Source organism: Athene noctua, chromosome 10 (assembly GCF_965140245.1).
Source record: "Athene noctua chromosome 10, bAthNoc1.hap1.1, whole genome shotgun sequence".
NCBI classification, from domain to species: Eukaryota; Metazoa; Chordata; class Aves; order Strigiformes; family Strigidae; genus Athene; species Athene noctua.
Window position 1 is genome coordinate 8,299,658 of NC_134046.1, and position 14,649 is coordinate 8,314,306.

Below are 14,649 nucleotides of genomic sequence, written 5' to 3' on the forward strand. Positions count from 1 at the left end.
GTTGAACTTGTTTCAAACACGCAGAAGGCATGGCCCATGCAGGAGGGCTCGCCCAGCCCAAGGGACACCCTGTCCCTGCAGCAGCATTCATTGCTGTCACATTGTGCATGGCTGGAGACCATCCAGCCCAGGGGAACGAGCACCAAGCACCGGGCTCTCCGTCCATCCCTGCCACACCACTTGCCACATGCTCAACTATGCTTTTCCAGTCAAGCCGCCAGCGCACACAGCTGCAGCTGTGTATTTCTGCTGCTTTCATGGGAGTTTAATTAAGGAATAGGCTATGACAAAGCAAATGTGTTCACAGGAGATAAAGTGTCTGAACTAACCACTCAAAGCACATGCCATAGAGCAAAGGCCTGGAGTCACTCACTCACCTAAAAAGTTGTAACAAAAGTAGAAAACTGCAGGTTTTGAAGTGGCTTTTCTGCTGGAGTATCTATTTTCTAAAGATCAGATAGTTTCTATATTGCTAATTATTTGTGCATCCTCCTCCTCCTGCTCTGTTTCTCACTCACTGACTACCTCCTTATTGATTGTTTTGGATCTCACAACCCCAGAGAAGTCAGGCTTAGAATCAGCTTCTAGAAGTTGATCTTTCCAAGCCCACTCCTCACACATTAACTCTTGCCCAGGTCTCTGCATACCCTGTCCTGTAGAGGGCTATCTTGCAACAGAGGGACAAAATGAACATCATGAGCCAACAGCATTAATCCCAAAGTAATGCTCAAGTATCGTGATTGCTTTCACAGCTTCCTTGGACAGTCATTAATTTGAACTTCCTAAATCCTCAAACACAGTGAACATACTGAAGATCCCATCATCCCTTTTAAATTTTTTTTTTTTCTTTATCAAAAGCGGGGAAGGGAAAAGAAGCTCTGAACTCCATCATAAATAAGGACATATTCAGCAAAAACAAAGTGCCACTTGTTTGAACCATTCCCTCAAAGACCAGGGTGCAGAGGACATGGCGAGGCGACAGTGCCAACCAACCCTACGCAAGAGGCTCTGCCTTGGAAGTGCTTCAAATAATTAAGTGCACAAGGCATAAATTTACCAAGATATGAAAAGCAAGTGAGGTCACTCTGCTCTCATTTTCCTCACAGATTGTAAGGAAAACAAAATCTCCAACAATATTAAGAATATGATGATTGGTCTTTTCTGCCAGCACAGCTCCGTTTTGTAGGACATCATTTTTTCAGGCTCTTAACCAGCAGCGCTTTGCCAGCAAAAGCCCTCAAGTAATGCAATTACATTGGCCAAAATCATCACTTTGTCAGGGATTTTATTCTCTCCTGGGACTGTCTTAAACTGTATGAGCAAAGAAGCCATCAGCAATCTCTTTCAAGTACAGACAACCCTTAAAAAAGTAAGTACAATTGTTTAAACAAACTGTATTAAAATTTAGCACTACTAAAGACAAGTCAGGCAAAGATGATATTTAAAATACTGTGGGTTTAAATAAAAAACAGTGTCCTAGAAGCATTTTAAGAAGTAGCAGCTCCCAAGCTATTTTATTTTGTACTTAAATACAAAAGAGAGCAGCACTTATCCAGAACTTAACCTCCTTCTAAAAATATATCGCTTTGACATTTATTTCCTTATCAAATCTGTAATCAGTTCCTTTAAACAAAAACCCCTGGTGATAAATAAACCCAAGTGGTAATGTTTTCTTTGTGGAAACAATTACTCACCTAACGGCAAAGTACAAAGTTGCTGGGCCTGGTTTCTTGGGCAAGTCATGGTCCAGAACTCGGTGATCCAGCTGCAGCCACACACTCTGACCTCTGTGGAAACAGGTTGGATAGATGGTTAAAAACTGGGGCAGGAAATACAGAAACAGGGTCTTTTTTTTCTTTAGAGTGTTCCTTTAAAACGTGCAAGATTCAGCTCTGAGGCAGACAAGCATCTCAAATGATTTCCTTTTTTCCTGACTTTCAGATTTTGATGTCACTCACTTTTGCATGGTAGAGAATGCTCTTTGCAATTATATTTTCAGCTGCACAATGACAGCCATAGCACAGCACCCAGAAAAACTAAGTGTTATTGAAACAGCCCCCTTTGCTATAGGTGGAGACACTTCCATTGACTTCTCATGTCTAGCAGGGGGGACCGATCTGTAGCAGAGGCTGGGTGTCTGCCCACAGCAGAAATGGGTCTGATCAATTGTGCTACACAGGGATTGCACAGTGCTACTGCCATGTCCCCCCACTACTTCTCTTCCACACAATCCCCAGTCCCAGCGTGACATAAAACCCGACTTTGGAGCAGAGGGGTTTACCACAGGCACACTCTTTAAATGAGGCAGCTGTATAAAACATGGTGTTCTCTGCAGCAGCTTCTCTGATTGAAATGGGAAACCAGAGAGAAAACAAAAATCCCCCAAACCCCAATAACCTCCCTGAGGACCCTGGAGCTGAGGAGGACCGCTGAAGTCTGTGGCTGCCCAAAAAGGCTGGGACATGGGTGCCCTCCAGAGGCCACACGCTCCCTCCAAGCACCCAGCCCAGCCCTGTACATCCAAGGCAGCCTCTGGAGTCCCAGTGGTGTTTCTGAGGAAGCCAACAGCTTTTAGGTAATCCCCTGGCAGCACTTTAAAGCTTGCCGTGAGGGAATGCCAGCAACCAAAAACATCCAGAAGAATTTCATGGCAGCAATTCTGGGGGAAAAAATTAAGCCAAGTGCAAACAGCACCCTCAAGGGATTTACAGAAAAGGTTGAAGAAGGTATTTTCCAACATCTGAAAGCACAAGGATGTGGCAAATGTATTCTAGGGAGAACCCAAGATGCGAGTGGCTGGTAAAAATAACACACTGCTGTGGTTGGGGCTCTGGAGCGAGCAGCTCCTACCAGGTCCATGAACACCAGCCCCTTCCCCAGAGCTAGTCCTGTACTTGCAGAGGGGAACTGCCTTGGCAGGGTGGCCCCAAACACAGCTCCAACGTGATTTGTAGGCGAAGGCTTCCATCCAGGACACCATAAAAAGCAGTAATGGAGAGCAGTAGGGACTAATATTACTCCCACTAAACAAGAGGATGTTTATTTAGGGGCTGTATTAGTGCACAACTCCATTTCCCCACTGCCTTAAACAGCTCTGCTCCAGCTTTTTTCAGGGAGCTGAAGGTAACTCGGAGATGCTGGCGCTGCGGAGCAGAGTCCTGCACCCAGCAGACACGGGGAAGCATTTCAGTGTAATGCGGACAGAGGAGTCGAAACACCAGCTGAGATTTCAGTTAACCCAGAAGACTCCAGGTTAACACCACAGAAGCGGATCTTCTGCGGAGCTCCAGAGCACAGCCACAGCATCTCACCCAGCCCGGCAGCAGCTGTCGGAGGAGAGTGGCAGGGGACGGGCAAGGGCTGCCTGAGCTGCCCCACTGCATCAGCATCCTTGAGAAACTGCACCCAACACCCCTGCACACTCCCCACAGCCCCACTGCTGGGAAGGGAGGGTTGGGCATTTCCAGCACGTTCTGCTTTTGCAGCTCTTTTCAGTAGTCTGCAGAACAGCTTGGATATCTAAAAGTAAGAGGGAAGCTAGAGGAAGGTTGTTTATGGGAAAGACTAACCTCATATTTCACTGCTGCTAGGGAAGCTTGTGTTTAAAAGACTCAATACTACATTTGAGATTAAAGTGCAAAGCAATTCATCTTGAACATAAATGCAAAACCTTTTTGTTGTTACTACAAGTGCAGAGTAGGAAAGCTGAGGGTGTTCATGTGGGAAATTATTGCTGAATCAATTTTTTCACTTTGTGAGACAAACATGAAAAGAGAAAGCACCGGGAAGGTATTTTAGAAGTGTTCTCTGGTTTACGCCTAGAGAAATTTTCCAAATATTTTTTGTTTTGTGCCTTCCCCTTTCCTCAGCCAAGCAGCACAAGCAGAAGGCAGGAAAATCTTTCTTCAAAAGAAAAAGTAATTTTTCCATCACAGTGAGCTGCCACAGTGTCGGGGATAGGTTCCACATTGCAATAATCATGCAGCTGTTTAAAATAAATTAACATACTTACGTATCATCTATAAACGTTATCCCAAAATACTCCTTTTCTTTCAGGTTGAAGTGTGAGGCCACCAGATCCAGTAACTCCCGCGACAGAAGTTTGGGCTATTGAAAGAATAAAAATAATTTCATTAATTTCAGTCCAGGCGTTTCATATATAATAAAGATTTTTCTCTGCAAATACTGACATTTAAGTAAACATGGCCAAGTTAAAACCTTGTTGTAAAACTCAGAGAAGTGGCTCCATCAGACTCAGGCAGTCGGATTCGGTGTCTCCATGGAGCTGTGTGGGGTGTGCAGAGCACAGAGAGGCAATTATGTACTTAACCCACGACATCAAGCTGAAGCTCATGGACCGACTGCTGCTTTCCTCTTTCTGGGGGATAAAGGAGGCACTCAGACTTTTCTGCACTTACAGCAGGAGAGATTTTTCAATTAAGAAAATATTGTGTACTAGAGGATCTCATGCTTTGGGTTCCATTACAGGAATAAAACACATTCCCAAACATACAATCTCTTCTTTCCTTCTAAATTAAAACCAACACATCACCACAAGGGGTGTGTTTAATACACTTCATGGAATTTGGTGAAAGCAGATGAAAAAGCACAGAACTGATGGCAGATATTTTGCCCACTGTGCACCAATGCCCAAGGGAAATGCTCCTGCTAATTCAGGTCTGAGGAAGGGCACGCGTCCCTGAAAGCATGCCCGTTTACTCCACTTCTATGAGTTGCTCTAGTAAGGGATATAACTTTGCTTCAAACATCCCTTACGCATCAGCCGCCAGTAAGACCGCTAAAGAAAATAAGCGGAGGAATCTGGCACTGTGCTACCAGTGCCCAAAAGAGTGGGGTCTGTACCTGAACCAGCAGCTCCAAGTGCCTGTCATCGAGGAGATGTACCTGGCAGTGCCGGCCCTCTGTCATCTGCAAAGACAGCAACACAGCCCTGTGAGGGAGGGCAGGATCCACGGCTCTCCTGGCTTGCACCGGATCACATGTGGCTCAGGGGCAAGAACAGCATGTAGCAAGCGTTTAATCTGCACCAGTAAGGGAATTGACTCAAAGGACTCGGTCTGGAGAGCTGCCTTAGCACTGTGAGCTCCCATCAACTTCAAAACAGTATTAAGGGTGCTTAGTAGCACTCAGGATCAGATAGAATTGACATAAATGCTGCAAGAATTTAATTTGGGGATGAACCAGCTTGGCTAGTACCATAGACACAAGCAGCAGCAATGGCCTTTTGCTCTGGTGAGGAGATGACCAGGGACCCATGAAATCCCTGTTTATCCAATCACCCCTGCAGACGGATCAGCCTAGATTTGGTCCCTTGACAGAGGACCTCATCTCCAGTCTAGATGAAGTGTCTACTGGTACACTAATGATCTCTCTTGGATAACTTTTCACAGTCATTAGAAGTCATTATCTCCATAGGATTATTATACAGGTGCTTGCACATGTCAAGACAGGTGCTTGAACTGAATGATTAAGAACAGGATGAGCTTTACAACTTCTAACATTACATCTGGACCACCTTGGTTCTCACTTCGTGTCCCATTTATCTCCTGCAAACAACGTGCCCTTCTCTGAGAAAGAGCAGTTCAGAAATAGCTGCACATTATGCTCTTTTAATATCTGCCCTTTGAAATCTAATACATTTCCATGTAAGCTTTTACATTATTTAAAATCTGTTCTAATTCTGTCTCACTGGCTTTGGCAAGGACTGGTTTTGCAACACTCTCCGGGTGAGAGCTGGTAAAGGAAACCTGGCTTTTGTATTTATTCTCCCAGCCTCAGAGTAACTCATTTTCCTGACAGCACAAGCTTCTCACAGACTATAAATTCTGAGCTCTGAGCAGAGGCCGAGGGTGGTTTGCTTAGCTAGGGGCTCCCGGGGGATTAAATGGCAACACACAGCGGTTTCTCCTTTCACATCCCTCTGGCTCCACAAGGATGGGGACAAGGACAGGGCTGAGCTCTGCTGCCACCAGCACCTCCCTCATCACTTCCTGCGCTGGGATGCCTCATGGGCAAACCTTATAAAGACTTAAAAATAAATACAGTTTATACCTAATTTCAGTATAGCCAAAAAGAGACATCCCACCTCCCCCCAGCACTGCCCCCATTTCAAGGCCCGAGTGTTTGCTCAGAGAGGGCTGCCGAGACACTGCCTCTTCTGTCACCAGCCAGCCGGTTCAGACAGAAGTAGTCAAATTAACAAAGCTTTATTGTTTCAACTAATTGAGCTCGTTTTGACCAAGTGCCAAGAGGGAGTCCCCTCCTGAGGAGCTCCACAAACAGGTCAGAGATGAGCATCTGTGGGCACAACTCTGTCTAGTGTTCATGAACACAGAGCTATGGCATCTGCGGCACCAGCACCGGCAACTTATGGCACTGCCAAACACGTTATCATCGCATCACTCATCCGAACAGCAATACTGGTGGAAGGACCATTTGCAGGATAAGTCTGGATGGAAGAAACCCCTTTCCTTTTCACCTCTCCTACTGCTGTGAACTTGGATCTGTAAAGTAGTGCCAGATGAAGAGTGACTTGTGAATAGAGGGGTGCAAAGCTGAGACTGCACCATCACAGAGACAGCAGCGATGCCCCCCATGCAAACCACAGCCTCACCCCACAGTACTGCACCCCGAAGAGACATCAGCCCAGAGCTGCACTAGCCCCAGGCCCCTGCTCCCAGCAGGGTACCACTTCCACTGCTTTAATCTTCAGGTTTTGGAAGCAAAGCTGCAGCATCCCAATTGCAGCTTCCAGCACGCTCCCTGCAATTTATCCACTCGCCGAACATGCTGTCTGGAGCCTTTAAATCCATTACGATCGGATCATGGGTCCATTTGTTCCTGAGAGCTGAAGGTCTGCCATTGCACAGTCATAAATAAGTCGCATGTTACAATCAATTAATCATTTCATCAGCGCACCCTTCAAGGTGGTGCATATTCTGGCTCTGACACACAGTTACCAATCTGCCCCCGTTGCGAAGTGTCTGATCCAATAGTGCTTTTAAATCATTTCCCATCTGTTGCCCTGAGATAGCACAAGGGTTGCCATTATTTAATTGCTAGCTGCTTTAGCTTTCACCCAGTGAAATCACATTTATCACTTCTGACTGTTTTAATTGCCTTGATTGTCTGTTGTTAAGTAAAAAAGGTTTCTACAATAGAAAACACATCCACAAAGCCTTGTGCTGAGGAGAAAGGAAGGTTGCCAAGAAGATTAAAACATAAAAGAAATAACAATCATAATCTATATTTCTATTCAGCTATCCAAAGTAATTGGAAAGCACCTTAAAAGTAATTAAACTTCGTGACACCCCTGAAGATAGGCAAGGTATAATTATCCCCAATTTTATTGATAAGAAGACATAAGGACAGCTCAAAAGCCTGATTTACAGATACAGATAACATTTAGTACCTGACTCTCCAGGAATCTCATCTCAGAAGAAATCATACAGCTGCTTCCCAGAGTACTGGAAAGCTCAGTCAAGAAGTTGCAGAAGATGCCAGGGTGCTCAGCAATAGAGCACCATGAAATGCCATTACTGCGACAAACCTGTCAGCTCTTGCCTGTATCCCCAGAGCTCTACGTGGTGACAGGCTCATGTCACCCCAGGAACGCTCTGTCATGCGGTGGGACACGACAGCAATGCCCAGGGCCATGCTGGCTGTAGCTCAGGGAAGAGAGGAGCTCCAGAGCCCTTTCCATTTGCTGCCTGCACACCTCTGCCCCCCCCAGCCCGTGCACACACACCTGAGTGCTACAGCCCTGCCAAGATGCCTTCCCCACCTGGGCTGAGAGGCACGACATGCATACTCACTGCGTGACACCACAGCCTGGTCCAAGGACACAAATCTGCTGGGGTGACCACCAGCTTTGCACTCGCAGGCTCCAGTCCCTCGAAACACAGTGGTGTTAACTAGAGCAGCCCAAACATCAGCCCTTATCCTCCTCTTGCAGACCCAAGGCTTCAGCAGCCAGCACCCTGGTTTCTGCAGCTGTGCAAGAGCTCACTTCAAGTATCCCCACCCCATTCCTGATGGGGCAGAGAGCACTTCACTTGGCTTACTTGGTACTTACAAACACAATCAGAAGCAAATCACTCCCTGTTACTATTACAGAGCAACACCAGCCCATCCTGTGTCAGGAATGTCGCCCACCAGAGAGGTCATCTCCAGAGGACAACCCTCTCCTCACGTGGAGCTGCCCCCCTGTGCAGACAGGCTTCCTATATACAAGACAGTACTCACATTTTGCAAGCCTCATCTGTACAGGGAGCAGAACTAAAGCTCCAGAGGCTATTACAGCTGCAAGACCACCTCACAAGCTTTGGAGTATCAGTCACCTTCCACCAGCCTCATATTGCCCCAACGCAGTAACACAGAGGTGCAACATGACTGTGGCACATCAGTGTCACACACTCTGGCACAGTCACAAGTATCAGTGGTCTGGTCCTCTCCTCTTGCCTGAAGAGAAGCTGGAAAGCTTCATAAAGAGGACTTCACCACCACAGCATCACTGGATACAGAAAGGATTTTAGCCGTAAGAGTGCCTCTAGCTCAGTGACCGGAGACCCTGAGCTCCTGGAGCCGAAGCAGCACAGGACTCATTTTCAACTCCCGCAATGACACCAGTGTGATTTATTTCCTCACAGCACACCCACTCCCAGGCCTGTCTCCCTGGGCTCTGAAAAGGATTCACACTTGGCTCCCCAGCTCTCGGGACACTGGGCTCCTCAAAGACCCAACACCCTGGGAGTCTCTTGCAGATACATTTTCTTTCATCTTTAATTCAGCATGCCTTACTAATCTGAACAATATAATTGATTTTCTCTGTAGTTGGACCAATCCATCACAAGATGAGCACAGCTGTCTGGCTCAGTTAAGAGGTGGCGTGAGCAGTTTTGAGATGCATATACAAACATCTGTTTTCAGCTTATTCTCATTGATTTTGCATTGTCTGTACAAATGAACAATTTTGTTATATTTTTGCAACATGTCTCCAAGTTGGTCTTTTTAGCAGTTATTTTTAAAACCCTGCTAACACTTAAACTATTATACAGTAAAAGAAGTAGCAGCATTAAATCCATGAAGTATCCCTGCATCTCATCTCATTCCCAATGGGAAATTAGCAGAGTGACGTAACACAGCTCCATTTCTGGCAAAACCATACTGAGATACTGGGATGCTGAATTCTTATTGTTTCCCAAAGTCACTTCTATGCTCTGCACACAAATACAACAATAAAAACTCAAAAATGGAGAGGAATGAAAAGGCAAACACTGTACAACGCAAAAATGAAGTAATATTGCAGCCCTCCTAACTTACAAGCAGGTACTGGCAGCAAGCTTTCAGTGAGAAACCTGATTTACTCAGATCTTCAGTAAAGCAGCTGATAATGAAGAAACACACAATTCCCAGAATCTCCATGCATGAAAATTAAAGCATAGGGCAAGATTGTGATTATATATAGCATGTTAACACGTTCAGAAAGGTTTCATATAGCTAGAAAAAAATATTTTATTCAGCCATCTCACTTGTGACACAAAAATTAAAAGAAATTCTCCACCTAAAACCACTGAGACAAATTTTCCAAAACATCAGTAATTTAAAAAGAAAAAAAAAACAACAAGGCAGAAAGAAAAAAACTACTACTTGGCTACTTAAACCAAGTCCCTGTGATATCCTGAGCCTGAATGTTTATTTGGGAAAAAGACCATATGGGGGATATTTATGCTATTTCTCTTCAGCAGAAACATCCTCCCTGTTCGAAGCTGGTTGTTATATGCAATATTTTTAGACATCCATGTGTGTCATCCAGTTCGGAAAAAATAAGAAACAAGAAAAAAAGTAATTAGACAGGGTGTAAACAGGAAACCTCAAAAAAACTTAAGCCCCCAAAAAAGCTGACAGAATATAATGTACCTCCTGAAGCATTGCTTAGGAATGGGAAATGGTAAAGGGTTCAGGTCAGAAGCAAACTCAAATGTGTTGCACTCCCCTCCAGACCAGATTTTACCTTCCAGAACCGGGCAAATTACAAAGACATCGCTTGGCATAGCTGGACATATCTGACACCAACTTCTATTTTTAAGCCTTTTTTGTTTTAAGAAAGTCTGGAGTCTTCGCTACTAGGGAATGCCAAAAAAACCCCAAACCCTAACAACTCTGCGGCCAAGGAAGAGAGGATTATACATAAGCTGCACATAACTGAGACAAAACTGGCAACTGCTTCTGCCACCAAAACTCTCAGAGGTCTGTGCATACATCCCAGCTGCTCTCATCTGGGACATGCCATGATTCGGGCACCCCATGCGCACACAACTTCTGGCACAACCATGTTGCACGTGGCACAACTGTTGGGTAACCCCGACCTGCCCAGGGACAGGCTGGCCATGCCAGGGTCCTGCATCCAAACACACACTGCTGGAAGCTTTAAGACCACCCCTCCAACCATGTGATGCTTCACATCTTTAATACCCCAAACTCCACGAGAAAAATCTTTTGGAAGTAGCAAACCTCTTCCCCCAGTTGTCTTCCCTTTCTCTGAAGATAAACCCTTTTGCTCAGCACAGGTGTTACTGAGCACCCACAGGGGCTCTGCCTGGAAAACACCCGAGTGTGACACTGGGGATTCAGTCCCAGATGCACAGAACTGCACTTGTTATTTCCATAAGCTCCTTGCAGGGTAACCGTGTGAAATTCAACTTCACTGGCAAATGAGTCAGCTCCAGAAGATGTTTTACAGGCAGAAAAAACCCTCTTATCACTGGATGCATCAGTGGAGAGAAAGGGGAACCATTTTCACTAAATTAATGGCCAGCACACAAAGCCTGCAGTTTTAAAAGCGAGAAATTGGGCTGCGGTGTATCATTAGCACATGGATTATAAAAACTGGCTCATTTATTCCTGAAACAGGCACATCATTCCACAGTGGCTCAAGCAGTCAGAGACCTGAAGAAAATCATACAGATAACAAAAAGCAAAAGAGCAATATCCCCACTCCCTCACAAGAGGCACGTGTGCAGTTAGGAATTGCTGTCCCTTTGCCACATTGACCAGGGTCCACAACGCCTGCAGCATGGCGGGGGGGCCAAAATCTTGCTGTCCTGCTTTTGACCCGTGATTCAGAGACACCAGTGCTGCTTTGCAGGTGTAGGAGCCCAGAGAACCAGCCTTACACTTCAGAGAATTTGATCTCAAAATCCCTCCCTGAGCTGCAGTTAACCAGCTATAGCATCATCAGTAATTTCCTGTAAGGGTGTGGGGGTTTTGGCTTTTTTTTTTTTCTCCCCCCCCCCCCCCAAACCCCTCTTCTGTATCTCATAAGCCTGTAAGATTTCAAAGCTTAATATTGAAGCCCCTACACTGACCTGAGATTTTCACAGGCATTTAGGTGGGTTTTCCTCCTTCAGTCCTGAAGGCATTTAGGATCAGATCCTCAGCTGCCTTAGATCAACACTGCTTCACTGACTTTGATACAACCAGCCAGTTTACGTCTGGCCTGTAAATGTGCACAGCTTGATAAAAATATGAAATAAAATGCAAGAATGTATTGCAATATGGAGCTGCACTAACCGGGCACATCTCAGGAAAATAAAAGCCTTTGCCTATCCTTTTGGAAGGAAGGGGCCTGCATGCAGCTGGGGGGAAGAGGGAAAGAGTTAGAATGGTTTAAATGACCTCAGCTTCCTGGTGTGTCTGCTGGGAGAGCAAAGCCTCATCATGTTCCAGCACTCAAAGCTTTAAGAAATAAGCTGAAAAATAACAAACAGGAGTTTGGTTTTACCCCAGCATTTCTGTGGAAACTTTTTAAAGGATCCACATAGGTCTCAAACTGCCTGGATGCACACTTCCCTTGAGCCTGTTCGCAGCTCACAAGCCCTCCCTGTCCCAGCACAGGTGCCCATCACCAAGTGTCCCGTGGTGGGGGAAACAGATGGATGTGGGGTTGAAAACCATCCACCCTCTCACTGGTGAAGATCCAGGGAAGGGCAATGCACCCCCATCCCACTGTCACATCACATCCCACTGCGTCCCTCTTCTTCACCTCCTTGGCCACTGAGAAGTGCAGCACAAAAGCCCCCAAGTGATGATTCCACTGCATGGCTGCCCTCCCCTTGAAGCCTCCTGGACTCACTGCTACCTCCTGCAAAACACAAAAATCTGGGCTCTGGGTCCAAAAATTCAGGTTTCCCCTTGGTCTCTGCACACACCAGCCCGAGCAGCCGGTGGGCTCCCTGCTGCAGCACTGCAGCCTGGTTCATGCCCACATGATAAACCTGCCATGATCCCTTTGAAGGCAACAGAACAGCTTCCACCAGCTTTACAGGGGGCAGACCATGTCTCCAGACATACTGCCTCTCCTTCCTAATCTTCAAGTCATAAATGAAACGTTTGGCTGAAGTCCTGGCTCCAATGTAGTTCATTAATTTTACCGTTAACTTTAACAGGGCCAGGATTTTGTCTTAAATCATTTATCATCTTGCTATTAACCTTAACAGAAGCCACTATGTTCTTAATGTTAAATAGCCAAAAATGCACTGAAGTGGCTAGCTACATCTTTCAGTCTTCATGCTATGGCAAGCCACCTTGTAGGACCCACAACGCCTCACCAGGGTGACTCCAAGTGCCACCCCCATCCTTCCCAAGGGCTCCACAGCCCACCCTGGCTCTGCATACCCTTGTCCCCAACACTCATGGGGTATTTACCTGCACCAATTATAGGGACTGGACAGAGGCATTCCTGACCCCTGAGTGTCCCTGTGCTTCTTGTCTCAGAACCAGCCAGGCAGAGACAGAAACTTGAAGAGCTGACTGAACACAACATGCACAGAAATAATGTTTTAAGATGAGACAGGCTGGAGAAGACTTAAGTACAAGCTGGTACAAATGCCCTTTTGATACTTTCCATGGAAACATTGGCTCTGCTGAAGTTTGGCAAAGAGTTAGAGATAAAGCATAGTGCCTGGAACAGGGGGCCAAGAGGCTCTCTGGGTTGCATGGCACCTTCCTAAAATAGCCACATGAACTGAAGATATGATGAAAAAAATGGCTCCTGCAGAGCATCAACTGACTTTCATGAAAGCCCCACCAGCTGAGACAGTTAAAAAAAATCTGGCAAAGCAACAGCCCAAGCGTTCTGCCTCACTGCAAGCACTGTGGCTTTCCAGGGCCAATTGCCAACACACTTTCCATGCAATTCTCTCCTTTTCCCCATTTACTATTTCTCATTGCAGGAAAGGGCAAATCTAAGGGACTCTCACTTGCTTTATTGATGGTTTGCTGATTTGTACAGGTACGTTTGTACCACAGCCTCTTGCGGTCATCAGAAAGATCCCACTCACTGGAGAAGGTCGTGGGGCTCTAAATCTCATCCTCCTCTCCCAACATGTTCAAATGCAATGCTCAGAAAATGATGATCACGCTGCAATAAAAACCCCAAACCAAATAACAAGTAATAAATGAAAACCCAAGGAACAAATGAATTCAGTCTTCCTCAAGATGATAAATACAGTATCTCAGCCAGGAGATAAAGCCCTTTGCCAAAAGCAAAATAGCAACAGGAGAGTTGCTGCTTCTTCGTCTATACCAGGAGTGCACAACATAAAAAACTAACCCCTCTCCTCTCCACCTTCCATTTCTCCAGGAAATTTTGCAGTGTGGCTGCCTTTCTTGATGCTACCGATGGTGGTTTCACATACTCGCTGCTGCTCTCTCCCAGGCAGGGGTGCAGGGGGCGCCCAGATGAGCAGCCACAACCGAAGAGGCAGCATCAGTTCCCGCGGCATGAGGCAGAGGGATGAACTGCTGCAGAAAAGCCTTTGCTGGCCCCACATTTTTCAGCTGACAAGCGGCATCCAGACAGCTTCTCACCTCTGACACTGCCAAAGGCCATGGGATCTTGCTGGCAGTGTTATCAGTAGACGCAGAGTCGCTCTGACAGAGGGGAAGAGGTTAGTCATGTTCCTGAATGAACAGCCACCCCTTTGTGGCATCAGTATTCTCCTTATATTAAATAAAGGTCTCATACTCAAAACTGAAATGTTTCTCAAACAGGTCGTGCCATTCCATGAGTGCTGATGTTACCATTCCTACCACTTTGCAATGTATTTAAAATAACAGTGAGAAAAGACTAGACAGGCAACTCTACAGCTAACACTAAAAATCAGGGAAGTTAATAGGAAACAATCAGTGCAAATCTGCCACAAGTATTAAGTCAATGAAATACTTCATCCAACATCTGCTTTCCTTGGCAGAACACAGCTAATAAATTAGCGTCTGGTGGAGACATGCTTATCACCGTCAGCGCCGAGGCACTGCACTTGGGTCATTACCACGCACAAGCCCATGGTGATGTTTTGTTCCAGTATGATCTCCTGGGAACTCAGCAGGGGGAAGAGATCCTGTGGGATCACACAGCTTTCCTGACAGTACACAAAGGAGCAAATGAGGTGTCAGTCCCAGAACGGGCATTGCGTGGAGGGGCAGCATCCTCCGCCCTTGACCAAGCGGTACCCACCGTGGGGCAGGACCAGACGCCTGCCCTCCTGCAACCTGTTCTGACCTTTCCTCAGCCAGGAGGTTGGAGGCAAATCAGTTAAGCTCCTGCTTCTTTGCTTAAGTCTCTACAAC

General features: G+C 46.1%; 1 protein-coding gene across 5 annotated transcripts in view; it reads right to left on the reverse strand.

Annotated features, from left to right (window-relative positions):
- Nucleotides 1-14,649, reverse strand: part of FRMD4B (FERM domain containing 4B) — a 137,240-nt gene that overhangs the window by 58,830 nt on the left and 63,761 nt on the right. For all 5 annotated transcript variants that reach the window (XM_074913970.1, XM_074913971.1, XM_074913969.1 and 2 more), the window contains exons 2-4: nucleotides 4,864-4,929; nucleotides 4,013-4,107; nucleotides 1,695-1,787 (exon numbers count right to left, since the gene is read on the reverse strand). In XM_074913970.1, coding sequence (XP_074770071.1) covers nucleotides 1,695-1,787; nucleotides 4,013-4,107; nucleotides 4,864-4,929 — 254 coding nt within the window. The remainder of the gene's footprint in view (nucleotides 1-1,694; nucleotides 1,788-4,012; nucleotides 4,108-4,863; nucleotides 4,930-14,649) is intronic.